This window comes from Brassica napus, chromosome C5, assembly GCF_020379485.1.
Source record: "Brassica napus cultivar Da-Ae chromosome C5, Da-Ae, whole genome shotgun sequence".
Classification (NCBI taxonomy): domain Eukaryota; kingdom Viridiplantae; phylum Streptophyta; class Magnoliopsida; order Brassicales; family Brassicaceae; genus Brassica; species Brassica napus.
This window is the reverse complement of record NC_063448.1, coordinates 48,458,429-48,485,405: the sequence shown is the minus strand read 5'-3', so window position 1 is coordinate 48,485,405 and position 26,977 is coordinate 48,458,429. Positions and strand designations below refer to the sequence as shown.

The 26,977-nt window shown below is 38.1% G+C and overlaps 5 protein-coding genes across 10 annotated transcripts; 4 read left to right on the top strand and 1 right to left on the bottom strand.

Annotated features, from left to right (window-relative positions):
• The first annotated feature begins 53 nt into the window (after positions 1 to 53).
• Positions 54 to 13,038, top strand: LOC106401142 (choline transporter protein 1-like). The gene is made up of 9 exons (XM_013841597.3): positions 54 to 64; positions 10,086 to 10,386; positions 10,506 to 10,864; positions 10,936 to 11,081; positions 11,159 to 11,342; positions 11,426 to 11,499; positions 11,591 to 12,331; positions 12,399 to 12,626; positions 12,714 to 13,038. The coding sequence occupies exons 2-9, from the start codon at positions 10,205 to 10,207 to the stop codon at positions 12,900 to 12,902; spliced, it is 2,103 nt and encodes a 700-aa protein (XP_013697051.2). The 5' UTR covers positions 54 to 64; positions 10,086 to 10,204; the 3' UTR covers positions 12,903 to 13,038.
• LOC106401377 (expansin-A12) lies at positions 1,691 to 3,118 on the top strand. The gene is made up of 3 exons (XM_013841884.3): positions 1,691 to 1,900; positions 2,005 to 2,314; positions 2,532 to 3,118. The coding sequence occupies exons 1-3, from the start codon at positions 1,768 to 1,770 to the stop codon at positions 2,842 to 2,844; spliced, it is 756 nt and encodes a 251-aa protein (XP_013697338.1). The 5' UTR covers positions 1,691 to 1,767; the 3' UTR covers positions 2,845 to 3,118.
• On the bottom strand, positions 13,003 to 16,954 carry LOC106401143 (putative nuclear RNA export factor SDE5). 3 transcript variants are annotated; one of them, XM_013841600.3, is made up of 12 exons: positions 16,717 to 16,954; positions 15,488 to 16,069; positions 15,374 to 15,399; positions 14,609 to 14,677; positions 14,480 to 14,502; positions 14,156 to 14,397; positions 13,988 to 14,070; positions 13,854 to 13,910; positions 13,707 to 13,774; positions 13,480 to 13,601; positions 13,341 to 13,402; positions 13,003 to 13,263 (listed from the first exon to the last, which is right to left on the bottom strand). In XM_013841600.3, the coding sequence occupies exons 2-12, from the start codon at positions 16,056 to 16,058 to the stop codon at positions 13,138 to 13,140; spliced, it is 1,449 nt and encodes a 482-aa protein (XP_013697054.1). In that variant the 5' UTR covers positions 16,059 to 16,069; positions 16,717 to 16,954; the 3' UTR covers positions 13,003 to 13,137. The 3 variants fall into 3 exon arrangements, with proteins under 3 accessions (XP_013697054.1, XP_013697052.1, XP_013697053.1); XM_013841598.3 differs by having other exon boundaries at positions 14,156 to 14,400; positions 16,717 to 16,953; XM_013841599.3 differs by lacking the exon at positions 16,717 to 16,954 and adding an exon at positions 16,367 to 16,515 and having other exon boundaries at positions 14,156 to 14,400.
• Positions 16,955 to 21,889: 4,935 nt separating this feature from the next.
• LOC106397696 lies at positions 21,890 to 22,775 on the top strand. Of its 4 annotated transcripts, none has more exons than XM_013838315.3 (3): positions 21,890 to 22,154; positions 22,317 to 22,403; positions 22,478 to 22,775. In XM_013838315.3, the coding sequence occupies exons 2-3, from the start codon at positions 22,325 to 22,327 to the stop codon at positions 22,573 to 22,575; spliced, it is 177 nt and encodes a 58-aa protein (XP_013693769.1). In that variant the 5' UTR covers positions 21,890 to 22,154; positions 22,317 to 22,324; the 3' UTR covers positions 22,576 to 22,775. The 4 variants fall into 4 exon arrangements, with proteins under 4 accessions (XP_013693769.1, XP_022559283.1, XP_013693771.1 ...); XM_022703562.2 differs by having other exon boundaries at positions 22,295 to 22,403; XM_013838317.3 differs by having other exon boundaries at positions 21,891 to 22,154; positions 22,303 to 22,403.
• Positions 22,776 to 22,890: 115 nt separating this feature from the next.
• LOC106397695 (RNA polymerase II degradation factor 1-like) lies at positions 22,891 to 24,716 on the top strand. The gene has a single exon (XM_013838314.3). The coding sequence runs from the start codon at positions 22,945 to 22,947 to the stop codon at positions 24,568 to 24,570; it is 1,626 nt and encodes a 541-aa protein (XP_013693768.2). The 5' UTR covers positions 22,891 to 22,944; the 3' UTR covers positions 24,571 to 24,716.
• The last annotated feature ends 2,261 nt before the right edge of the window (positions 24,717 to 26,977 follow it).

The window sequence follows — 26,977 nt, the reverse complement described above, 5'->3', positions numbered from 1 at the left end:
GATCGATCGTTTAAGCAAATTTGCTCATTTCATCAGCCTTAAACACACGTTCTCTGCACTGGATGTAGCCAAGAAGCTCGTGTCTGAGATCGTCCGTTTATATGGTTTTCCGAAGAGCATCACGTCAGATAGAGACAGGATCTTTCTAAGTTCTTTTTGGACAGAGGCTTTCCGTTTGGCTGGGACTAAGCTTCAGTATAGTACGGCATTTCACCCTCAGACGGATGGTCAATCTGAGGTGCTCAACCGTTGTTTGGAAACAAATTTGAGAAGTTTCTCGTCTTCTCACCCTCGGACTTGGCACAATTATATGGCATGGGCAGAGCTATGGTATAACACGACGTTTCACAAGTCGATTCAGACAACTCCGTTCAAAGTGGTCTATGGCTGTGATTCTCCTCCTATTCTGCGTTTTGAACAGGGTTCTACAAAGAACTTTGAGCTGGAGCGGGCGTTATTGGAAAGGGATGAGGTATTGATCAGTTTAAAACAAACACTTACTCGTGCTCAGGAGATAATGAAGAATCAAGCCGATAAGTCAAGGAGAGATGTTCAGTTGGCGGTTGGTGACATGGTATTTCTTAAGCTACAACCCTATCGTCAGAAGACTGTGGCTCATAGAGTTTGTCAGAAACTTGCAGCGAAATTCTATGGCCCATACAAAGTGTTGGAGCGCATTGGAAACACAGCTTATAAGTTACAATTACCTCCAGCTGCAAAGATCCATCCTGTGTTCCATATTTCCCAATTGAAGTTAGCCTTGGGTTCGCAGGAGCAATGTGATGCGTTACCGCCGGGGAGTATCACGGAGGCTGAAGAACCGATTAGTCCAGAAGATGTATTGGAGAAACGTTATGATGCAAAGGGTGAACTGGAGTTATTGGTTAAGTGGGTTGGGAAATCTTCATTGGAAAATTCATGACTGTATTATCAAGATTTCATCACTCATTTTCCTGATTACCAGCTTGAGGGCAAGCTGGATTTCGTTGGGGGAAGTATTGATAGGTACCGAAAGGCATATTACCGTAAGAGGAGGGGTAAAGAAGCAAAGGAAGAGAGTGAGGAAGTAACAGAAGAGGAGGGAACAAAAGAAGAATAAAAGAAACCTTTGGATTGAAAGAGAGTATTTGCAGTTATTCATTTCATACTGTTAGATGATATTAAATAAGGAGTAGAGTGTTCATTTGAAAGGTATGCTTTTGTAAGTGATTGTAGAGAAACGATATGAGTCTTCTGTTTCCAATCGCTATAAGACTGTCGATGATGATGAACTCGTGATGAGAGTGATTCATTGTTGAGATACAAAGCTATAAACACTTCTTCATTCTTATTCAATACTTCATTCTTATTCAATACACGAGTTTGGGATTTACAAGTAATAGATAACTTCAGTCTATCAACATATCAACGTACGTTATCAACTTATTTCACCAAGATAAGCAAAAACTAACCACAGTGTACTGAATTATCTTTCTTTATAAGAAGAATCAGTATTTGTCATGCGTTTAGACCTAGATTCAATTATTAGAGAATTTTCAAGAGTAATATAATTAAAAATAAGTATCCAACTAAGAAAGATAACGAACACATGCATGAGATTGAGGTGCATGTAAGTGAAATAAGTCGTAATAATCACCGACAAAACGCGTTAGTTTTCAATTGACCCCTTATAAATCGAGTCCAAAAGGCTTCCTTCTCCATCAAGCAATCACTTCAGAACTAACACTTTCTTTCGATCTCTCTTTGTCTCAATCTACTAAAATATACATGGAAATGAAGGGAAAATATTTGGTTACGGCTATTTTATTGGTGGGTACGTTAAGTGTGGGGATGTGTTCCAATGGTTGGATTAGGGCGCATGCAACGTATTATGGTGTTAATGATAGCCCTGCTTCACTTGGTAAAGAGTCCATTATATACCATAGTTTTAATACTTTTGTTTGTTACTTTTTGTTTTTGTATATCAAAGCCTTTTCCTCTAAACAACTTCATTTCGATGTATAGGAGGAGCTTGTGGGTATGACAATCCATACCACGCTGGATTCGGAGCCCATACAGCGGCGCTAAGCGGTGCGCTATTCAGAAACGGCGAGTCGTGCGGTGGTTGCTACCAAGTGAGGTGCGACTATTGGGCGGATCCTAAGTGGTGTCTCCGAGGAGCCGCTGTGACGGTGACGGCTACAAACTTCTGTCCGTCGAACAACAATGGAGGTTGGTGCAATCTCCCTCGCCACCACTTTGACATGTCCATGCCCGCTTTCTTCCGCATAGCTCGCCGCGGCAACGAAGGCATCGTCCCCGTCTTCTACCGCCGGTAACATATTTTGTTCTATTTCGCTTTGAGTTTTTTTTTTTAAATAATAAAATTATTAATGTTTTATAAATTAGAATGCTGTGTTTGTATTTAAATATCAAATAATATTCACAACATATAAAACGTAAACAATATAGCATCATGTAATATATTATATGTCTAATAATTTATCAACATATATCTTAATGATTTTATTCTTTTATTACAATTATTATAGAGTTGGATGCAAAAGAAGAGGAGGTGTGAGGTTCACGATGAGAGGCCAAGGGAACTTCAACATGGTAATACTCTCAAACGTTGGCGGCAGCGGCGCGCTGAAAGCGGTTGCGGTGAGAGGATCAAGGGGAAAGACTTGGGTTCAGATGACTCGTAATTGGGGTGCCAACTGGCAGAGCTCCGGCGATCTCCGTGGACAGAGACTCTCCTTCAGAGTTACTCTTCTTGACCGCAAGACGATGACGTTTCTAAACGTTGTTCCTTCTTCTTGGTGGTTCGGCCAAACCTTCTCTGGTCGAGGCCAGTTCCTCTGAATGCAACTCCTCGTGAAGACAGTATCATATTGGTTGCTCTTTCATCTTTGTAACGAATGTGGAGCTAATTTTCAACTATTTGCTTATTTATGAGCTTAGCCCTTTGTTTTTTTCTGGGCAATGTTCCTTTGATCTTGATTTTTATTACTACTAAATAATTACACGTTTTTTTTGTATTGGTTTGTCATTTATGTAATACTATACTATGTATGAGCATTACTCAAAAGGTTACAAGAGTTTTGCTGAATCTATATTAATGGAAATAACATTTTAATCGGTTTCCAATTTTACTACAAAAATTAATTCATAAATTTAAATACAATTAGATACCTTCACCAAAACAAATGAGAAGAGCAAGTAAAATGTAACATGATAAAGAAATAACTCAAGACAACCCTTTAACAAAAAAAAAAAGAAATTATCGTGAAAATAATGGAAAAGTCTATCTTTATTCATAATATAAAGGTTGCTTATATAGGAGATTACACCATCATAGATAAATGGAAAGATTACAAATCATAATCTCTTGGTTATGAGCCATCCACAATCTGGTTCATAACACTCTCCCTTGGATGCTATAACCATTTAGAGCTTGTAATGTGCTTTAATGTTGCCTCATTAAAACCTTACCAGGAAAAACCCAATTGGGACAAAACCATGGTGAAGAAAAAAAAGTACAACACACATTACTCCTCCTGATTTGGACATTACTGAAGGTCTCTTGGGCCTCTCCAATTTTCTGCAATCCGTGGGTGATGAAGATCTTGGGCAGAATATGTTTCGTCCTCGAACATGATAGTTGGTTCTTCTTTACCATCGGCCATGCCACAATCTGATCGAACATATTGAGTCATCGACCTCAAATACACACACACGAAATCTTAGATGATGTTGTTGTGATATGCGTGTACCACCATGTGTAAAACATAACGTGTCTGAAAAAAAATCAACAAAACCAAATAACCCCTCTTTGGGCTGGTTAGTATAAAATAAACCAAAATCAAAGGCTTCTTCATCGTCCTTCTTATGGATCAATCAGATCAGTGTCTAAAACAAGACTTCTGCATCGTCCATCTCATGACTAAATGGACTTCTTTATCGTCCACCTTTGGATTGAATGGATCAGTGTCCAAAACAAGTGATCTCACGCCCATGTACTAGATAATGGGTGAGACTGGTCCATATTAAATCTCTTGAGTACCATTTTCTGTATATACTATTTGATGCACAAGAATTTCATTGTTAATGTATTCAAGCTGTAATCTCAAACAAAACTTTGTTTTCCAAGATCTTTCATCTCAAACTCTTTCTTGAGATATTCAACTGTTTGGGAAATTGTATCTAGAGGTTCCTAGGATATTCAGATCATATACTCTGATGATTATCAATATTATTCTCGAGAACTTGATGTTCTTTCAGCTCAATACCCTCTAGTACTTTCATTATCCAGTTGACCATATAAATATGCAGTCACTACATCAATTTGCTGCAAGTATAATTTTCTCTCTTATATAGCCAGACTTATGAGAAATCTAAAAGTAGTTGCATCCACCACATGGGAGTATGTCTCCTCATAATCTATTACTGGTCGTTGTGAGAATCTTTGTGCAACATCAGCTTTATATCTCACGATTTCTATTCCTCATAAGACCCATTTATATCCACTGGTTTTAACATCATATGGTGTCGTAATCATATGGCCAAATACGCATTTCTTCCTTAAACTATTTAACCCCACGTTACCATTCAATCCAATATGTTCTACGAGTGTGCACTCTTATATTGACGTGGGTTCATGATCCTCGCTTATATTCATAAATTCAAGTGCTACCTTGTATGCAAATAAATCATCTTATGTCGACATTCCTTATTGGTTCCATTATGTTCCAGACATGATATAATCGATTGAGATTCATTATTATCAGGACCTTTAATATTTTGCAGCTTGGCGTCCCAAGCTACATTGTTTGGTACCTGTACCTTAGAGCCGACCGGCCTTATCTCCATGTCTGGGATGGTTTCCTTAGTAACCTCAGATTTGGATTTTGATTATCATTCTCTGCACCTTTCTTTTGTTTCTGAGGATTCTTATCTTTTGGAACCTATTGGTCTACCGCGTTTCATACGTTGTCTAGACTCTGTAGCAACTTGACTGTGTCTCTTCTTGGACATCAAATTCGTTGGTGCTTTACAAGCTAGTTTATATATGACTTAGTCATTCTTTTTCGGGTCAGCAAATGTGTCTGGTATTTGATTAGCTAGCTTTGTAAGTGTATAATCTTTGGATGTTTATTTCACATTCTTTAGTCCGAGGATCTTGCCAAGACATTGATGGTTGATTCCATTCTATTTCTTTTACCAGCTTTATTATTTTTATTTTTTTCTCCTCCTGGTATTAAAATAATCAGTGTACATGGCCTCAAATATAATCACTCATAGTTGACTCAAAGTACTTTATTATTGTGGGAGAATCATATCCAACATATATCTTCATCCTCCTTTTGAGGTCCCATCTTAGTTCTCTGTGGTGGAGCAATTAGTACATAGACAACACATCCAAATGCCTTATGATGGGGTATGTCTAGCTCTTGACCCGTTAATAATTATGATAGGAGATATCTATGCTCACTAAATGGCCTGATGCGTATTAACTTAGGTGCATGTAAATTTCTTGTGGCCCAAGCTGTGAATGGGAGTTTTGACCTCATAAGTTATGGTCTATCAATCAGCTATTTGCGTTTTAAAAGATTTCGGCCAAGCCGTTCTTGGTATGGACATGTATCACAGAATTGTCCACACTTACCCCCATGGACATACCATAATCATTTAAACGCTTGGGACATGTATTCACCAGTATTATCTAGATATATAGTCTTTATTTATGAAAAAGGGGCTCGTAGCCGTTTTACTGGTGATGGCCTAATGAGTTTTCCTTGTGTACATGATACACACGTGAGATTCTTTGGGATAACTCTTCTTATTTTTTAATGTGTGCCTTTTGAATATCAACTTTCGCATCATGTTTAGACCAGGATGGCCAATCCGGTTGTGCCATAAAGTGTATATTTTCGCAGGCTTTTAGCCTCTATCATACTGATCTATGCATATTCTAGGTCAGTAGAGAATGCATGTATAGTCTTTAGGACTTATTATGGCCTTGGACGATTTTATACATATATCTGAAGGAACTCTTTGTTTTCTTCGCCCATTATTTCAATATGGAAACCATTCATTCTTATATATTTAAAACTCAATAGGCTGCTCTTGCTCTTAGAGCTGAGTGAATATAAGGCATCACTGATTTTTAGATGCATACCCTTAGGCAATAATATATTAGCCTAGCCATAGTCTTCTTTCAGACTGGCGATACCTGCTTTAGTACTTATATTGGCGTTTTTCAGTGTACTCATATAGAAAAATCATTCATTCATTTAATCTAAGCAGACAATGTAATAGAAATAAATTCAAGGAGATAAAAATCAGAGAAAGCATACAAGCAAAGAAATCACACAAGTTTGATGTCGAAATCAGATTATCAACTTGATTCTTTTAGGCAATCATAAGTCTCATATTCCATAACATCATCTTGATCATGTTCGAAATTATTTTCACCATCTTTATAGACCAAGTGGGTTTCAGGATTCTTCCCTTTCAGACTCTCTTTGATAGAGGTCACAAAAATGTTTGGGAGTCCTTCATATCTTAGCCCAATGGTTCCCCATTCCACATCTATGGCACACTGATTTGGTCGAGTTTTGTAGTTTAAAGGATATACCACGGCCACTGCCTTGACCATGGCTCAAATTGGGTTGATAGCCACGGCCTCTACCATAGTGATTCCCACGGCCAAATGTGTTATAGTGGCCATGGCCACGTCCTTTCCACCCTCCACGGCTATGACCGTGTGGTCTATTATTCTGGACGTGGTTACCTTTTTTTTCTTCTGCAGCCTTATTGGTATCAGGTAATGGGGTTAATCCAGGAGGTCTCAATTCACTGTTTCTCATCAGTAATCCATTATTTTGTCCAGCTAGCAATAGACTCATCCACGGATTTATAGTCCTGGATTCTGGGATTTCTCCAATCAAATAGGGCCTTAGGTAATAACATCGTTCTTTGGTGATCATATCTCGATTTTTTTTAGCTATGTCCAAAGCTCTAGAAGATTCTCTATAGTCATATACTAATCTTTGAGACTCTTAATAAGATGATGATTAATAATTAATATTCCCTGTATCAATCTTTCTCATTTTGCATTATCGCCTTTTGTGATTCATTCACCAAGTCCTTTGACTTTAGGATAAACTCAGTATTCAGTGCCTATTTCAAATAATTATCTCCTGAGAGATTTAGGGCAGCAAAATCCAAGTTGATTTTCAACATCTCAAATCATATATCAATCAATTTTAGATCTCATAAAATATTTAAAATACGGCCATAAACAAGACATGCTATCAAGTCAATACATTTCTAATAAGCAAACAAGCCACACGGCCAAATGTGATATAATGCAATAAGGCCACACGGCCAAAGTGATATATGATGCATAATAAGTCACACATATTTATCAAGCAAGGGTATCGACCAAACAAGCAATTTCTATATGTTTTCATGTGGCCATATGGTTATAATGCAAACCTATCATACTGATTCTATATGTACAGGAGTGGAATTATGGAACCTCAATTTAAAACAATCAGATCATGCAAAGGTGATAATAATCAGATCATGCGTATAACATAAACATGTTGGTCAGGATGATATATGGTGCAAACTGGCCACACGGCCAAGTAGATATGATGCACTCAATCTTAGCAATCGGATTCTATATGTGCAAGGGTAATATTAAAACATTCAATCAAGATTTAGCAATTAATCAATCAGTTTCAGGTATGAGATTTAGCTAGACTAACAATCAGATTCAATTAGGTTTTATCAAGACTAGCAATTGGATCAATAATCAAAAATAATCAAATGGATTCAAGCATTACATAATTTAGGGTTTCGATCCAAAAATAGAGTTTTAATCATGAAAAACCAAAACAATCAGTTTCAAGACTGATTCTATCAATTTTATTAATCAGTTTCAAGGCTGATATTAGCAAGATGGAATCAAGAAATCTGATTTTAGGAATACACAAATTAGGGTTTAGGGTTTCAATTCGAAATTAGGGTTTTATCAATGAACCAGCTTCTAGAAAATAATCTTAAACCTCAGAACAGTTTATTATATCATGAAACTATCAACCTAGTATAATATGAAACCTCAAAACATTCAATTCGGATTATGCAATACACAAATTCTATTTTAGGGTTTATCAATTCGAATTAGGGTTTATATTATAACAGATTCTAACATGCAATATTAAACCCCAAATCATTCAATCAGGTTATATAAACTATCAATCCTAACTCACACGGATTTAAACCTCAAGAATCATGCAATCAGATCATTCAGATTTTAAACAAGTAAACCTCAATCAATCTATCAACCTATCGGATTATATAAGCAAAGAAAACTAGCAACCTATCGGATTCAATCAATGTTTTAACAGGCTGGTCGGTTTAAACAATTTTAAATCAGATGAACAATTAACCAAGCAGGATGAGAAAATAAATCTATCAATTTAACGGTCAAACAATTCTAGCAACATAGCATCAGATTCAATCAGATTTAAAACCTCAATGATCAAAACCGAAAACAATTTTGATTTCAAAATATTCGATTAGGGTTTTAATATGTGATTTGATAATTATTGTATAATTAATTCTGATACTTATATTATTTAGTGTTTATAGATATAGGGTTAGAGTTTATCGGATTTTAACTTGTAAAAACCGATTTGGAGTTTTAATCATTTAGGAACATGATTTAGGGTTTGGGGTATCGAACTTTTAGAGCTTCGATTTACTCAATTAGGATTTTTGATTTATTACCCTATGGTTTTGATTCATAAAGATTAGGGGTTTAGGGTTTCATTATTTATCAATCAATCCATATTCGATTATGGTTTCTTAGGTTTTGAATTACCTTTTAACCTTAAATGATTGTTGAATCGGACCACCAAAGGAGTTGAGCCGCGAGCTGGACATGAACGGGACGCGAACTGGAATGGATCGAGTCGCTTCTATCGGGTCGCGGACGTCCTTTGTTGCTTGATCGGGAACGCCTTGATCGTCGGACGTGAGCTGTCTGATGCTGTCGCGAACGAGGAAGAGGTCGCGTGCTGGAGGTGCTCTCGGGTCGTGAACGTCAGAGCTAGGATCAGGAACGCCTTGGACTGAAGCTGATCGGGGACGCGAGCTGGAACAGATGCGGGAACAAGAGACGCGATCGGGGTTTAGGGTTCGTCAGATCGCCGGCTAGGGTTAGGATTTTTGGGTTTTTCGATTTGTGTATTAGCTTAGAAATTTAAAGTTTCGTGTTGATAATGTGTTGTGAAAGTAATGGAAAAGTTTATCTTTATTCATAACATAAATGTTCTTTATATAGGAGATTACACCGTCATAGATAAATAGAAAAATTACAAATCATAATCTTTTGGTTACTAGCCACAATCTGGTTCATAACAGAAATAATTTTTTTCATATAAAAAGCAAACAAATAAAAATATCATACAGAGAGAAATAAATATGCGATACGTATTTGGAAAAAACAATGAGCCGGCCCATGCTTTTTCTGCTACTTTTTCTCTATTTCGAGGAGTTGATTTTTCAAATACAAGATCAATAATAGTTCTGGTTACAAAGTCAGTAAAACCAACTTTTGTTTTTCTATATTGTCTTTGTAACTTGTATGCTTTTTGTGAATTAATAAATTAATTTACAAAAAAATCACATAAATTATATCACCGTTTCGCCACCTTCAGTTATTTTTCTTTATCTCCAGATTAATTAAGCTTTTTAAGAATAATCTACCGATAAAGTTGAACCAATAATTCTTTAATCAAAAGACTGACGTTACAATTACAGTCTGCAGATCTCAAAGTGTGGAATAAGAACAAAAAAGTTTGTTTTAAATCTATACAAAAAAGCAGAAGAACAAAGATTTTAAAAATGGCCAAAAACATGCAAAGCCCATCAGAAACCAGACATGGATTCTTTTCATGTTCCACGGATGATATAAGATTAAACAGAGCCATTAAAAAAGAAAACAATTTTTAATAGAAAGACATTAATACCCTTCCAGTGCTTTCACACTCTTCTTGAACAATGAACACAGAGCAAGAAAGAGAGAGAAGACACTCTTTTAGTCTTTAGTAAAGGTCTCTCTCTCTCTCTCTCTGTATTGTTCTCTCCGAAAGTCTTCTTTTTCTATAATTGATCTCAAGGGTTTTCAGACAGTGAAGAGAAAAAAAGGATGAGAGGACCTCTGGGAGCTGTGATTGGAAGATACACTTCAAGTGATGGGAGTGAAAAGGATGGGATCATCAAACACAACAGAAAGTGCAGAGACATCACGTTTCTCATCATCTTCATTGCCTTTTGGGTCTCAATGATTGTTAATTCCAGCTTTGGCTTCAACCAAGGCAACCCATTAAGGTAAAAAATCCATCTTTGGTATAAAGACTTCACCTTTTCATCACACCAAAGTTTGAATCTTTGTAGTAAAGTATGATTGATGTCTTGATTTTGTGGGGTTGTTGTCTTTATGTTGCCAGACTCACATATGGATTGGACTATGAAGGGAATGTGTGTGGGAGCAAGCACCGTCACCGTGACCTAACTAAACTTGAGCTTAGGTATTGGCTTAACCCAAACCAAGTTTATGAGAGTGGTTTGAAAGATGGGGAGCATAAGCTGGCTAACGCCAGGACTATCTGTCTCTTGGATTGTCCTGCGCCTTCGGATGATACTCTAAACTGGGTCTGTGACTACCCTGACGGCGAGATTCGTCTCAAGATGAGTGATTGGGTGGACAGGAACTACGATTACTTTGAGTTTCTTACTCCTGAGATGAGGAACTCTTCTCTTCAGCTTCAGGGTCCTTGTTACCCTATTATATTCCCTAGTGTCAATGGTAAGTGAGTTTCAGTCTTTCCTTGTTTCTCTATTACTGTTTTGTAACGAGTTTGATCTTTAATTATGTAGTTTATTGGAGCTGTCAGTATATAGCTCGTGCTTCAAATTCATCACTGCGTCACTGGCAGCAGATGGGTGGTGTGAGTATTGAAGAGGATATGATCATAGACAAATCCATCAGAAGGTCATTGAATTCTCGTGCCTCGGTTCTAAAGGTTAGAGACTTATCCTCTTCGCTCCTGATGGTTTTGAAAAATGTTCTAAAGTGTTTTTTTGGTTATTTAACTCGCAGCGTTATGTGGCTGATATTGGCAAGTCATGGCCCGTATTGATTGTGTGTGGAGGCCTTGCCCCGCTCTTTCTATCCATCGTTTGGCTTCTCCTTATTAGGCATTTTGTTGCTGCCATGCCATGGATCACTGTTGTCCTCTTCAACATGCTTTTAGTTTCGGTGACCATCTTCTATTACTTGAAAGGTTGGTTTATGAAAAAATCAAATATCTACTGTGTTTCAAGTCATTCGGACTCAATATGTTGCGTCTTTTTTTTTTTTTTGTAGCTGGATGGATTGGGAATGATGCTGTAACACCTATTATCGGTGAGCATGACCCATACTTTCATGTATATGGTCGAGTAAGTTTCAACATTCCTATTCAAGTTCATTAAATTATGAGACCTTTAGTCACAAGTCTCCATGCTTATTTGTATTTGCTTGTGTTCCCAGGAGCTGACACATGTCAGAGGAGTCGCCATTCTGATGACTTTCATCTCAGTTGTTGCTATCCTCACTTCAATCGCCATCATCCGCCGTATCCTCATGGCAACATCAGTCCTCAAGGTAGCTGCTAAAGTAATAGGAGAAGTGCAAGCGCTGATTATATTCCCTGCTATACCATACGCAATGCTCGCCATATTCTACATGTTCTGGCTCTCAGCGGCTCTCCATCTATTCAGCTCTGGTCAAGTTGTTCAGAACAACTGCAACAACACTAACTGCTGCGCCTACGATCTCGTGTTAAAGAAAGTGAACTGTGACCGTTGCTGTGGTTACAGCATACGTTACACTCCTCACATCACCATTGCCATATTCTTCCACCTGTTTGGTTGCTACTGGGCCACGCAGTTCTTCGTTGCGTCTTCTGCTACAGTGATTGCTGGCTCTGTTGCTTCTTATTATTGGGCTCAAGGGGAAGAAGCAGCGTCTCCTGAGATACCTTTTCTTCCTGTTTTTGCTTCGATGAAGCGGCTTGTGCGCTACAACTTGGGATCCGTGGCTCTTGGTTCGCTCGTTGTTTCTTTTGTGGAGTCTGTTCGGTTCATTCTCGAAGCAATTCGTCGTAGAACTAAAGTGAGAGGGACGACACCTGATCACTGGCTTGGGAGAATGGGTTATTACACATCACGTGGGTGTCTCAAAAGCGTTGAGTGGACTCTCAAATCGGTTAACCGCAATGCCTACATAATGGTAATAATCTCTGATTCCTTTTGACAAAACAAAGTCCATTTCTTGATAGATTGGTGTCTTGTTTCAGATTGCTATAACAGGGAAAAGCTTCTGCAAATCGTCTGCAATGGCGACAGAGCTGATCATGAACAACATTATGAGAATAGGGAAGGTTAACGTAATAGGAGATGTTATATTGTTTCTAGGGAAGCTTTGTGTGAGTCTCTTCAGTGCTCTCTTTGGCTTTCTGATGTTGGATTCTCACAAGTATAGGGATTCTCACAACAAAGTCTCCTCCCCTCTATTACCTGTCTTGGTAAGAAAAACTTTTCTTTCCTCTCTAAGACTCATTGTAGATACAAAAAGACATTGTAGATTATAACTTTCCCTTCTCTATGCACAGGCATGCTGGGCTCTGGGGTATGTTGTGGCTACACTGTTCTTTGCGGTGGTTGAGATGTCCATAGACACAATCATACTCTCTTTCTGTCAAGACTCAGAGGAGAATCAAGGGAATGCTCAGCATGCTCCGTCGCTTCTACTTGAAACTTTAGATAACAATGAGGAAGATGTTCAGAGACTCACCCACTGATAGAGATCCATACTGTATAAGTTTTTTTTCTTACTTAAAGAATGGTATCTGTTATCTCTCAGAAACATTATAATCATATTGTAATGTCAGATGGCTTGAGGATTCTGAAACCATAATATTATATTTCTTCCCAAAATGGTTCTTTGTTTGGTTACATAATGAATGGAGTGTTTGAAACAGGACACTCAAAAAAGTTTAATGGGATGAAGCAAAAGGATTAGAACCAGTGGTGTTCTTATTTCTTGGCAAAACTCAACTTCTCAGGGATAACTTCATCAACGCGAATCATCATCACGAGGCCATTATCTTCTTCAGACCAAGCAATGGAATCTCCCGCCAGCAACTTGGCAATTGCCGTAAGCTAAGAAAACAAAGCAAACACGAATCAGTTCAAGTTCTATTCAGAGATGAAGAAGATAGATGAGCAGAGATAGTTACCCTTCGTTTGCATTTGGAGTCTTCCTTGTTGTCACCCAATTTGACTCTGAGGTACTTAATAGCTGAATCATAAACAGACTAGGTTCGTTTCTGCTAGAGCAAAAAAATAGGTTCTAGGGAGATGGATTTTAAGCCTTACATGGAATGCCAGAGAAGTTCCTAAGTTGGAGCTTGAGAAGACGAAGAGCTTCCCTTGGTTCATGTTCATTCACATTTACTGTCACCACCTCGTCTTCCTTGTAAGCCGAACCATCGTCTTCCCTATAGCATGGTTTTGAATTTTCTCAACACTTAGTGCCAATGGAGTAAAGAGCAGAAAAAATAGAATACAAGCCTGAAAATAAAATAGATGCGAAATTAACTGACTTGAGTTCAAGCATCTTTGCTACGGATTTGTCATCTGCCTCCCTAGCTTTTTGTCCGAAAAAGTGTCCCTATTGTATTGTGGAAGATATCAAATAGTTATTAGATATAACACAAGAAGACATTGATCACATTCAATCCAAATTGTACCTTCTCCACGAGTCTGCGTGCTCGCTCGGTTTCTCCTTTGGAGAATGCTTCTACAGCCTGCCAAAGAGAAAGAGGTTTTAGTTATGCCACCATCACATCATGGCAATCACATTCTTGTTATCTAAAAGGCTTACAGCTCCGTAGTATTCTTTCATCTCCTGCAAATTCTCGTGCACTGCTTTACGATGTGCCTTGTATTCATTTTCATCATCTTCATCTATCAAAGAGAGAAACGTAGATAGTTTAGCAGACTCTTGAGAAAGGAGATGATACACGTACATGTAAGACTCTGTCACGGTTACCTTCTTTAGATGTATTTGTTGATTGTATCATAGTAACAACTCTCTCTTCAAAAGTGTCTTCCAGAGGTTCAAAAACAAGACGGCCGGCAACTCTTGCTCTCCTTTCTCCAAATCGTCTAGTTACTTTTGGCACTTCCTCATATCTTTCAACACCAGAGAACAAAGCTTCTAAGACTTCCTTTTCAAGACCACTATTGTTCTTGCCTCCTTCCTGTGAACCTGTTAGGGTTCTTGCTTCACCACTGCTGCATCATCACAGAGATAAATTTGAGGAGGAAAAAATATCAAAAAGGATCAGCAATGGAGGGACTAGAAAAATCTTACCTCTGAGGATCAACTTTTGAAGTCTTTTAAGTGAAGGGAAACAAACCAAGTAACCAATCAAGAGTCAGATTTAGAAGAAGACGGTATTCTATAACAACGACCAAACTGAAAGTCAAAAGAAAATCTCACAACTTCATTAGAGATTCCAACATCAGCATGCTTCTTGGTATCAGACAAGTCAAGCAGTTTCTCCGTACTCTGAAATATCATTAAGAATATAGAGTGGATGCCAAATCAACAAGTTACAGCACAAAGATAAGGCAGGACCTGTTCAATACTTACAGGAGCCATATGCCAAGAGCTATAAAGATACCACTATCAATCAAGTGAATAAAAATTAGAGACAATAGGAATGTGAATGCGCTTTTTGACTCTGGCGAGAAAGAGAAAAAGGATTTAGGCTATGCTTTCTTTAAACCCTCCAGTTTAGAGATTAAAGAATAATTTATGGAAGTTGATCTCTCATTAATCATAAACCTAATGTAAAAACAAATCTTAAACTAATTAATAAATCCAACATAAAACAGGGAAAAAATCTAAAAAGTCTAATGTAAAGGAAAACACCAAAATCTTTTAGTTAGAAGAGTTTAATAACAATCTTATCAGATTGAAAAGTCAATTTCATCTCAAACTTAGTCAGCAAATAGTATTAAAGCACAAGAAATGGATTCTCAAAGTAGCTCAAATAAAATGTGATGCAACTATAAAGTTCACAGGTCATACATAATTTAGAGAGCTTCAAGGTATGGGAGAATATAATATAATGCAGCCAAGAAAAGGTAAAAACATATTATAAAAATATTTAAAGACAAACACGAAGGTATCTTATGCAAAAAGCAAATTAAAGAAACAAATAATAGACTACTTGCTTCAGAGCTAAGGGAACTGGCTTACCTTCATCACATCATATCCGCATACGCCTGATAGTTTGGTGAAAAAAGCAGATAAAAATTTAGCAGCTAAGATCATGAATGATGTCAAAGCAATTATAAACTAGAGAATGCTTACCAAGAATCTGTTGAATAACCTCAGGGCTAGCTTGAAAGCCTTCTCCGAGCATCTTAGCAATAAACTCCTCAACATCAGTTGGTGCTCTGCTTACGTTTGCCTCATTGCTTCTTGGCAATTCTTCTTCACTCCATATCTCAGTTTCTGGAATATCCCTTGCGTCTATCTTCATCGGTTTAACTGCTTCTTGGCGAGCATTTGATTCAGGCATGCTTCTTCTAGCATACTCCTTTCCAATAACACTTGAAACAGTACCAACTGATACAGAACTTTTCTTCGGCCTCCATACTTTGGCGGCGTTGCTATCATTCTCTTGTGTTTGAACTTTCTTGGGAACATAGACATGGGTTGGCTTTGAGGTTGCTCCATTCGTTTTCACTTGGTCACTTTGAGGCGCTTCTTTCGTCGTCATGGCGAAGAGAATCTCACCAGCTTCATGGACGTTCTGGCTAGCTTGGCAGTAGGCAGCAGCAATGTCGTCGAGAGAGAAACGAGAACCAAAAGCATCGAGAAGCACTTGCAGGCTTCTCGAATCTGGATCACTGTGGGAAGAGCTTCCAAGCATTGACATATCTCCTCCTCCTAGTTCAAATACCAAAAAACGAATGGGTCGATGAGCAAACCAGTCTAGTAGTGATGCTAATTGGAGAATGCTGAGTAAAAATGTTCTCTACATAACATCCAAAATATAATGCATCCTCTTCCTAATAACCGGCTTTGACTGGGTAACTAAAAGCAGAACATGGTTTTGTAATTATGTCCGAAAAAGAAGAAAACTTTGAATATACATTTGGCTCGAAAAATACCCAAAAAAAATGCATTGAACAAACACCTGGCAGGCATAATCTCCGACCAAAGTAGGAAAAAAATGAAACTTACTTAATGTAATGGCGAACAGCACAGTTGCCACTAGGAAAGCCAATCAAGCAAATCAATGGCACAGTGACAAAAGAGATGAAATTTCAGGAAAAATAAATAAAAACACGATTTTTACTCGTTATAATCAAAATACCCACAGCGCAAAATAGAAGAAAGCGAAGAATGTGAAACCTTTAAAAACAGCATAAAAGCACAAAAAAAAAAAAAAAGAAGAAGAAGAAAGGAATAAAGGAATCTTTTTTTTTGATAGAGAAGCAATCCGAACTCGTTCCGAGACTACATAGACAATCCATTTGACAACAATCAGCAATGAGAAGAGAAAAGAGTAGAATGTAATAGTTATCGCTTACCACCGGAAACACAGGGAATCGATGTAGGTCGGAGGAAGGTTTTGAAACACCGGAGACGTAAGGGAGGACTATTCAATCGACAAACTGATAATTGGTTAAGACCGAGACTTGTGAAGTGGACCGGAGAAGAAGACTAGAGAGATAAATTTTGCCAGCGATGTTTAAGTAGACAAATGTAAATCTGTGCATGAGGAGGACTAGGAGGAGTGTTGTCATTTGTCAAAGCTTTTTCCCCGAAACTTCACTTACATTTAACTCTCCATTAGATGTTTTTATGTTTCCCAATACTAATGTAAAAATCAAATCACCAATGCAATTTACTTATTCAACTATTACACATTTTAATGACCTCCTCCTTCGTTAACAGTGGGCTTGGGACGGATCGGATATCCGGACAATTTTAAGAGATCCGGATCTTTATCCGACCGATCCGTAATTTTACTATCTTTATCCGGATTCGAGGTTCGCGGATATTCGGATGTCGGATATGATACGCCCAAAACGGGATTACTCTTTCGGTAAGGTTGATATGAACTCAGATCCGAGAGGATTGAGAACTGATGGATCGAGGGGTGACACTAAGGGTTGCGGAATAGCCCAAAGATACTACCAGACTTCGATCGTTGCCGGATGTGACGCACCGGTCCAACAAAAGAAGGATCGAAACTTGGAGATAACCTCACCAAGAAACTAAGAAGTGTTCTAAACAAAGAACAATGAGAGAAACTCATAAAAAAGGAAAAACAATCTGTTTTATTTCGTGGCTCTAAGGCCTTATTTATAGGATTACAAGTTGTAGAGATCCAAAGAAAAATGTGCTAAAAACAAGACATTGGAAATAGAAACAAAGACTTGACTAAATAAAGTCTTTGACTGAAACTTGGACTACCTCTTCATATAGCCACGACCAGGACTTTGAAAGGTGAAGAATATACTCCTGATATGGGCCAAGACATGTCCCTTTGAGGCCTGGTCGAAATCCATCTTTTTCCTTAGCCAATATTTTATCGGTTTCTCCATTTGGCCCAAACAAGCTCGTTTTTGAATCTTTTTGAAAACCATCAAGCCCAATGCTTTCTTGAACATTTAGAACATGAATAATAACCTTTGTCATGATTGAATTGACCATTGGTTCATCAGAAAGAAGGTTAGCCATTTCGAGCTTCTCGGGTGGTCTGAATTCGCGAGAACTGAAGATCACCTGATTTGTAAATAGCATAACTATCACATATGAACTCCGTTTGATCTAATTCTTCTTCAAGGAGCTCCGTACTTGAGTTGAGAACATTCTCCAAGTGATTTCATGCGAAGAGGACTCGTTTGTTTGAAGATATGAGTCAAACAATGAACATATATCATTACTGCTTTCCATGATCAAGTCATGCATGTCTGTTTTGCCCGGTGCGCTACTCAAGGGCGCATCATTCCCTCCCTCTTGAAAAGGATTTGACCTCAAATCCATTTCACCTCTATCAAAAGGAAATGAATAAGAGAAAACGAATTTTAAAATCATATAAAATTCAATGAAGGAAAAGTAGGGACATAAACTTCCTTGGAGTTTTGGACTTGTTTTCCTCAAGTACTTCCAGTTCCATGTCCCTGATACATAAGAACTTTGGCGTTCACCAGTGCTTTCTCTCCTTGGGAACTGATCATACTTATCCTGTACTTTCAAAACAACTAGGGAAACCACATCAAATCTGCGAGAGAAATAATCCAAGAGTTTCTCTATCCTTAGGACATCAAGAACATGATCCAAGCTCTTAGGATAATCATCAAAGAATGTGTTGTAAACCAAGATGACATCAAAGCTCAAGACAACACAATTTTCAAACATTGGTTTCAAATTATGCCAAGGTTTATCAGTTTCAACACACAAGTTATCAAGCTTCAAAACAGAATCAAAAATAAAATCGGTTTCAGCTCTATGTGATTTTTGTTTCAGCAACTTCTTAACCAAAAATTCGTCCAAGGCACAAGTGGATGCAAATAAATTACCAGTGATCAGTTCATGTCTATAAGGGCTCAGATTAAAGTCATTTTCTTTGAAGACAGATGAATCAAACGATTTTCTAGCACAAAAATCAGACTGTTGCAAATCAAGCTCAAATGACTTTTCAAGATGATCAAAACTTTTGCTATGTTTCAAAAACTGATCAAGACTCAAAACAAATCCAAAATGGATGTCATTGCCATTTTGAAAACGTTTTTGATCAAGAATTCCGTCAAGTTCAAATTTCTCAAAAGAATGAATCATGTTATCAAAAACAGAATTTGAAACGCAAAATTTTTTAACTTTGTCAAAACCAAAACGATTTACAACAGGAGAACTGATCTTAACAAATATTTCAGGCAGAGAATTAAGTAAATAAAGTTTCTCACAGTGCTCTTTAGGCAAAGGCGTAGAAGTTGTGCCTGGATCAAAGCAAAGATGTTTCTCTATGATGATGGATGATGTGCTTGGTGCTTCCTCATCAAAGATTGGATCAAGCTCGTCTTCTTCATCAAAGATGGGACTAAGATCATTGTCCAAGGGTCTCCTAGTCTCAAGACGTGGTCCTTGATGTTGGTAGTTCAATGGTTCTTCCTCAAAAACCTGTGAAACTAGAACAAGACTACTCGGATGCTCCGGTTCAAAATAGGTTAGTCCATTAGTCTCTTCATTATCAATATCAAACATAAGATCAGGTTTTGGAGAAGGAAGATCACATTTATCCTCACAAGTGATCCAACTTTCCATTAGCTCTTCATCATACTTATCAAAAATTGGTAAAGAATCTGAAAAATCTTTTAGATCTTCAACGTTGTTTTCAGATTTACCTTTGGGTTTTTCACTGATGAAAATTGATGGCTCAGCTACTGGGGCACGTGTGGATGTGCTCTTCTTTTGGCTCTTGCTGACGTCCTTGAGGGCTTTGTCCACACCCTTCACAAAGTTATCACAAAATTGTTTGACATCAAACTGAAAATGTTTCCTTTTTGGATCAGCTTTGCCTTTGGACGTTTTGAACTGCTCTTTGCACCTCCTGTTCGGCATCTTATGTGGTCTTCTTTGGGCTAGTCTTTCCTGCACAGGAACAAAATCATCAAAAACATTCAATGAATTTTGAGATGAAGATTTAAAGTTAGCCTCTCGCTGGAATTTCTTCTTGATACTTCCCTTGTGAAGACCAAACATCTTTATCCTGAAAAATTACTTAACACAAAAGGGTTAACAGATAAAATAATCCTCACACTCTCAAGTGTTTGATCTCACCCACATAAGTGTTTCTCTAAGATTTTAGTGGTCACTCAAGAGTCTCCTCAAGGTTCTAAGAGAACAAATCAAGAATCCCAATGGGTAGATCCAAAGCAAACAAAGGGTTTTTCTCAAGATAGATAGATAAGAGATTTTTGATTTTTGAAATCCGTTTTAACCACCTCAAAGGCTGGATTTCTCCTCAGCCAGCAGGCTTTCTCTTCCACCACCAATCCACAAAACAAACTTTGAACTTTTTCTATTTTTTTTTTTTTTTTTTTGAATCAAATCGTAAATCTTTTTTTTTTTTTTTAATAAATGGATGGTAATGAGGGGCCCGGATTCAAGAAAGGTAGAAGAAAAAGTGTTTGAAGAAGATGGAATGATAATAGAGTTACCGGAAGAGTGGCTCTGATACCACTTGATACGCCCAAAACGGGATCACTCTTTCGGTAAGGTTGATATGAACTCAGATCCGAGAGGATTGAGAACTGATGGATCGAGGGGTGACACTAAGGGTTGCGGAATAGCCCAAAGATACTACCAGACTTCGATCGTTGCCGGATGTGACGCACCGGTCCAACAAAAGAAGGATCGAAACTTGGAGATAACCTCACCAAGAAACTAAGAAGTGTTCTAAACAAAGAACAATGAGAGAAACTCATAAAAAAGGAAAAACAATCTGTTTTATTTCGTGGCTCTAAGGCCTTATTTATAGGATTACAAGTTGTAGAGATCCAAAGAAAAATGTGCTAAAAACAAGACATTGGAAATAGAAACAAAGACTTGACTAAATAAAGTCTTTGACTGAAACTTAGACTACCTCTTCATATAGCCACGACCAGGACTTTGAAAGGTGAAGAATATACTCCTGATATGGGCCACGACATGTCCTTTTGAGGCCTGGTCGAAATCCATCTTTTCCCTTAGCCAATATTTTATCGGTTTCTCCATTTGGCCCAAACAAGCTCGTTTTTGAATCTTTTTGAAAACCATCAAGCCCAATGCTTTCTTGAACATTTAGAACATGAATAATAACTTTTGTCATGATTGAATTGACCGTTGGTTCATCAGAAAGAAGGTTAGCCATTTCGAGCTTCTCGGGTGGTCTGAATTCGCGAGAACTGAAGATCACCTGATTTGTAAATAGCATAACTATCACATATGAACTCCGTTTGATCTGATTCTTCTTCAAGGAGCTCCGTAATTGAGTTGAGAACATTCTCCAAGTGATTTCATGCGAAGAGGACTCGTTTGTTTGAAGATATGAGTCAAACAATGAACATATATCATTACTGCTTTCCATGATCAAGTCATGCATGTCTGTTTTGCCCGGTGCGCTACTCAAGGGCGCATCAGGATATCCTTCTAAAAATTATAATATCCGGATTCGGATTTGGATCTTTAAAATAAATAAAAAATAATATTAATATATATAAAATATTAACAATAATTTAAAATTAAAAAAGATATATAATGTTTTTAATTATTTATATGTATAATATTACAAAATTTACATAAAATTTATATATAGTATTATAAAAAAAAATTTATTAAATAAAATTAGTTTTTATATATAAATATTACTATTTTTGAAATAATTATTAATAAAATTTACGGACCCGGATATCCAGACTAAAAAATCAAGATATCTGGATCCGGATCCGGATTCGGCTTTGACAGATCTAACATTTTACTATCCAGATCCAGATTCGGCCTCTCCGAATATCCAGATTTTCGGATCGGATCTGGATCGGATTTTGGATCGAATCCGGATCTCGGATAAAAGTATCAGGCCTAGTTAACGGATCAGATGTATAAAACCGATACATACTAATGATATTTCATAGACTCGAATTGCAGAACAGATCAGATGTATAAAACCGATACATACTAATGATATTTCATAGACTCGAATTGCAGAAATGAATAATGATAATTTGTTTCATAATTTTGTCAAAAACGATAAAAAAGTAAAACATTCGGTCAAAAATATCATCATATAGTACAGTCAACCCAAAAGAAAAAGTATCATTACATGTGAGATGATGTTTGTTACTTGTCGAGGAAAAAAAATAAGAACATTTATGTTTTGTATTGACAAAGTAGCCCCTCTTGTTTTCATTTTTACTTCCTCCTCCCTCACCATCAATTAATCGTCTTCTCGGTTCTTACTTCCTCCGGTCGCCGACGAATTCTGGTAATCTCACACTTCTATTGTTGTTCTCATTTACTTTTTCCCCTAATAGTTTATAGATCTACGTTTCGATGTAACCTGAAAACTGTTCTTTTGATCTTTTGATCTCATAAAGTTTGAGTCTTTTTACTGCTAAAATGTAGCTTTGAAGTGGGTTTATTGCAGAGCAAAGTATGATGGGGTCGAGAGGAATAATCAGCGATAAGTGGTCAATGAGGATTCTCTGGGGCTGTGCACTCGGAAGTGCAGTCGGTACTCTTCTTCTTTAGACCTTTGCATTTGTAAAGCTTTTTTTCTTTCTACACACCCGTATGATTTTATTGTAGGTTTATACATGGTTGCTGTAGAAAGACAAACCCAGAACAGAGCACGTGCTTTGGCTGAAGGTTTGAGAGCTGCTGAATCACAAGCTGGTGATGCCTGATACTCTCTGAAATCTACCAAGTGCTGTGTTTATTTTTTTCATCTTTTAGATACACTATATAATAACATCTTGTTCCTAAGATGGTTTTTGATGCACTTTCTTGTTGGCAAGTAATCCTAAAACGAGTTCGAAAACTTGTAAGAGTTGAAGTTGCTTGAACATACAATTTGTGTTATGGAATAAAGCTGCTTCTTGCCTTTCTCCTTGGACTCATGCTATGTTTGTGAATCACTTTTTTTTTTTAGTATTTTGCTTTCACGGTATGTGTTTTCTTTAAAGAATATCACTTCCTATAAAACCATGAGGGGATTCATTATTTGAAAAATGTACAAGCAGGATCAGTTTATTTCATAGGATTAACCAAAAAAAATGGCAAAGGGACACCAAGGCAGATGCTTTGGATTCGTTCTCTTACTATGCTTCTTTAGTTCAACTTTGGCACGCAGGGTTCTCAAGGATCTCTCAATGATGGAGGCAAGAAAGCTAGAGATGAACCATGTTGTGAAGCCTGGGATGGTTAGTTTGAGCGTGCAAGATCATGAGATGTTCAATGTAGAATCTGAGCACAAAGTGAAGCCTGACCATAAGCTGCAGTCCATGCCGGGTGAACCGGAAGAGCCTGAGGACAAGATCATGCCTGATTGCAAAATGCAATCCATGCCGGGTGAACCAGAGGAGCCTGAGGACAAGATCATGCCTGATCATAAACTCCAGTCGATGCCGGGTGAACCAGAAGAGCCTGAGGACAAGATCATGCCTGACCATATGCTGCAGTCCATGCCGGGTGAACCAGAGGAGCCTGAGGACAAGGTCATGCCTGATCATAAACTCCAGTCCATGCCGGGTGAACCAGAAGAACCTGAGGACAAGATCATGCCTGATTATAAACTCCAGTCCATGCCGGGTGAACCGGAAGAGCCTGATGACAAGATCATGCCTGATCGCAAAATGCAATCCATGCCAGGTGAACCAGAGGAGCCTGAGGACAAGATCATGCCTGATCATATGCTGCGGTCCATGCCGGGTGAACCAGAGGAGCCTGAGGACAAGATCATGCCTGATCATAGACTCCAGTCCATGCCGGGTGAACCGGAAGAGCCTGAGGACAAGATCATGCCTGATCGCAAAATGCAATCCATGCCAGGTGAACCAGAGGAGCCTGAGGACAAGATCATGCCTGATCATATGCTGTGGTCCATGCCGGGTGAACCAGAGGAGCCTGAGGACAAGATCATGCCTGACCATATGCTGCGGTCCATGCCAGGTGAACCAGAGGAGCCTGAGGACAAGGTCATGCCTGATCATGAACTGCAACCCATGTGGGGTGAGCTAGAAGAACCTGATCCTAAAACTATGCTCGATCACAAAGAAAAGCCTGATCATAAAGTGCAGTCCCTGGCGAGTGAACCAGAAGATCCTGACCAAACAGTTAAGCCTATGGGGTATGGTGAAGGTAGGGGCTATGGAAGTGGCGGTGGATATGGAGAAGGCATTGGCTCAAGCGGAGGCAGTGGATATGGAGAAGGCATTGGCTCCAGTGGAGGCAGTGGCTATGGAGAAGGAAGAGGATCCGGGTCTGGCCAACCGAACTGTGGTCCTGTCTTTGGAGCTCCAGGTAGTGGATACGGTGAAGGCATTGGACAAGGTAGTGGTTCAGGAGAAGGGATTGGTATCGGTATAGGAGGTGGCTCTAGTGGTAGTGTACCAAGTGTAGTTGTCCCAAGCATATCAATCCCTCCCATAACGGTTCCAGGCACACAGATTCCCGGTTTTGTGATTCCAGGGGTCAGGGTTAATCCTGGTTATGGTTCCGGGGGATGCCAAACCGGTGGTTGCACCCCAAGCGTACCTTATTACCGCCCTCCTATATACCAACAACCACCAAGCTGTTCCCATTGTGCACCTTTCGTTTCAGGACAAGACAAGCACATGTCAGACAAAGGAACCGTGGCTGAAGAAGCTCTTGCACCCACTTCAAACGAGATGCTCGTCTAAGCTTTCAGTGTCCATAGAAACACAAAAGATAATATAATCTCACTCATAAGGATATATGTCATATTTTGGTTTGATAAAAGCGTCACATTAAGTTGAATAATCCAACATTACCAACACAAAGTTTTAAATAAATGAACTTTCATTAAGACCAGAAATAGTAAAGAAGCCGGCAACTGGAACTGTAATTGAATTGCCTACTATTGATATATATAGTGTGACATAATCATCGCTCTGCCATGGTCATGATGATCAATCATTCTCGGAATCATCATCTCTACTATATAAAAGGAACTAAATTGGAGGTTCCTAAGCTATGCCACGTCACCTAAAATATTTAGAGCCAATCAATGTTACACATCAGAATGTCAATTAACTAAATCTATAATTTTTACTAGATGTGAATTTCCTAAAAAATATGTCGAAGCTCAGCTTAGACTCACTGTACCCGTTAAGTGACCCAAATTCTCTGTTTTCTCCGCCTTCCCAAAAGAAGACCTAACGACAACAGTTTTAGCGATCTCTGGCGAAACGCTTTCTCCCACAATAATCATCAATCTTCCTTCATTAATTTTCCAGTACCAAACAGATGTCCTCTTCACCTTCTTGAGCTTCCCACAATAAAATTCACTCCGCATACAAGAATAAGTATCAGCTATCGCATCCATGGCTAACAAGACATCAAAATCAACGACGACAAAACCCTCCATTGTGGTCTTTAACGACGTTGCTACGGGTAGGGAGAGACCAAAATCATCTTCAACCACATCCATTTTCGGGAGATTGCACACGGCAGGCGGAAGTGTCTGATTGCTGTAGAGATGCGGCTCATCTACAAATAGGTAGTGATTCTATTTTCTATTCCTATATTATCCCTATTCAAGAATCAAAACCCCAAACTAATTGCATTAACACATGGATATATCTCATGATTGTGTTGTTCTTGAAGCCAAGTATGAAAAGATATATCAAGCTTTGTATATCAAGGTAATTGTTAGTAAGAAATTCAAAGTTTTATGTGGGACCGTGTTATTTTCATCTGTTAAATTCAAAACCAATATATCTAAGCAATGGAAAACCATGAGCATCTCTGTATATTCTATTTTTTTATTTTCCTTATCTTACTTATCAGCAGCAGTGTTATATATATATATATATATATATAATCTTAAACTTTCTCTTGAATTCTGTCTCGGTATGCGCAGCCTTACGAGACAGTGAATGGAACTACTGATGTCAAACCAACTCCAGATGATACGAAGATGGATGATGGACCAAGGAGAGGAAGATACTCAAGATGGTAACTTGAGGAATACTGTGTCTTTTTTTCCTTTAAATATATAAAAGAAAAAAACGATCTAACATGTTTCCATGTGTTACACATTGCAGAGAAAGGAGTTCCACGTTTTTGGCTGATGGCCTTGAACAACAATGATACCACTTCTGAGGACAATAACTCTAGCGTAATGTCCTTGATGTCAGGCCACAGAGCGTGATTACTGATTAGGCTCTCAAATCACTTAGATGGTGCATAACTGAAGAGCCTAAAGGATTCAAAATTGAGTTATCCTTTGACTCGAATACTTATTTTAAGTACACAGTTTTGACAAAGTCTTACCATAACATGTCTTGACAAAGTCTTACCATAATATTGCTGAAGGTGACCCACTGCTTGAGAAGTCTATAAGGTAACTGCTTATGCTATTCTACATATGTTCGATACGTCTTATGGTATATATAGTAATATTAAATCAGATTCATCTAATGTACACCAGGAGCTCGGGCGATGCTCTTAGTCAGAGAACTGAGTGACATCTCAGAAACCACTATGGCTGGAGTATTGGCCACAGCTGAGGGAACCGAAAGCTTGAACACAAGGGTGTCATCTAAATTAATGCTCTTCAGAAATTTTGAGGTAAAGAATGCATCTTCCTTGCTCGTAGGTTAATTTTTAATTTCTATGTTTGATCATTTATTTGTGGAAGTTTTACGACTTCTAATTGAGTGTTTATCTATTTGATCTTCTCATTAGCATTATTCCTATGACTAATCTATCTTTGAAGGTGCATTTTGAAATGCAATGTGGGTGTGATTGCTAGACGATTTTGTTCATGTCACAAGTATTTGTTTGTATCAGATTCATCTTTGCTGAGTGATTATTTAAAAAAAAAAATTATCTGTTTCAGCAGAGTTGGTTGTGGCTGCGGCAGAGGCAGTGGTTGTAAAAGACAAGAGTGATGGTAAGAAGAAAAAGAAAGCAACAAGACTGAGGAACGTGGAGATTAATGACAAAGCAGGTGGCTGGGTAAAGGATTAGAAGCACAAAAATGTAAGAAAAAACCTTCAAGGGTTACTAATCCATCAAAAGCACCACCGGTTTGTAACAACATGTGGAAGAATATTTTCTTAG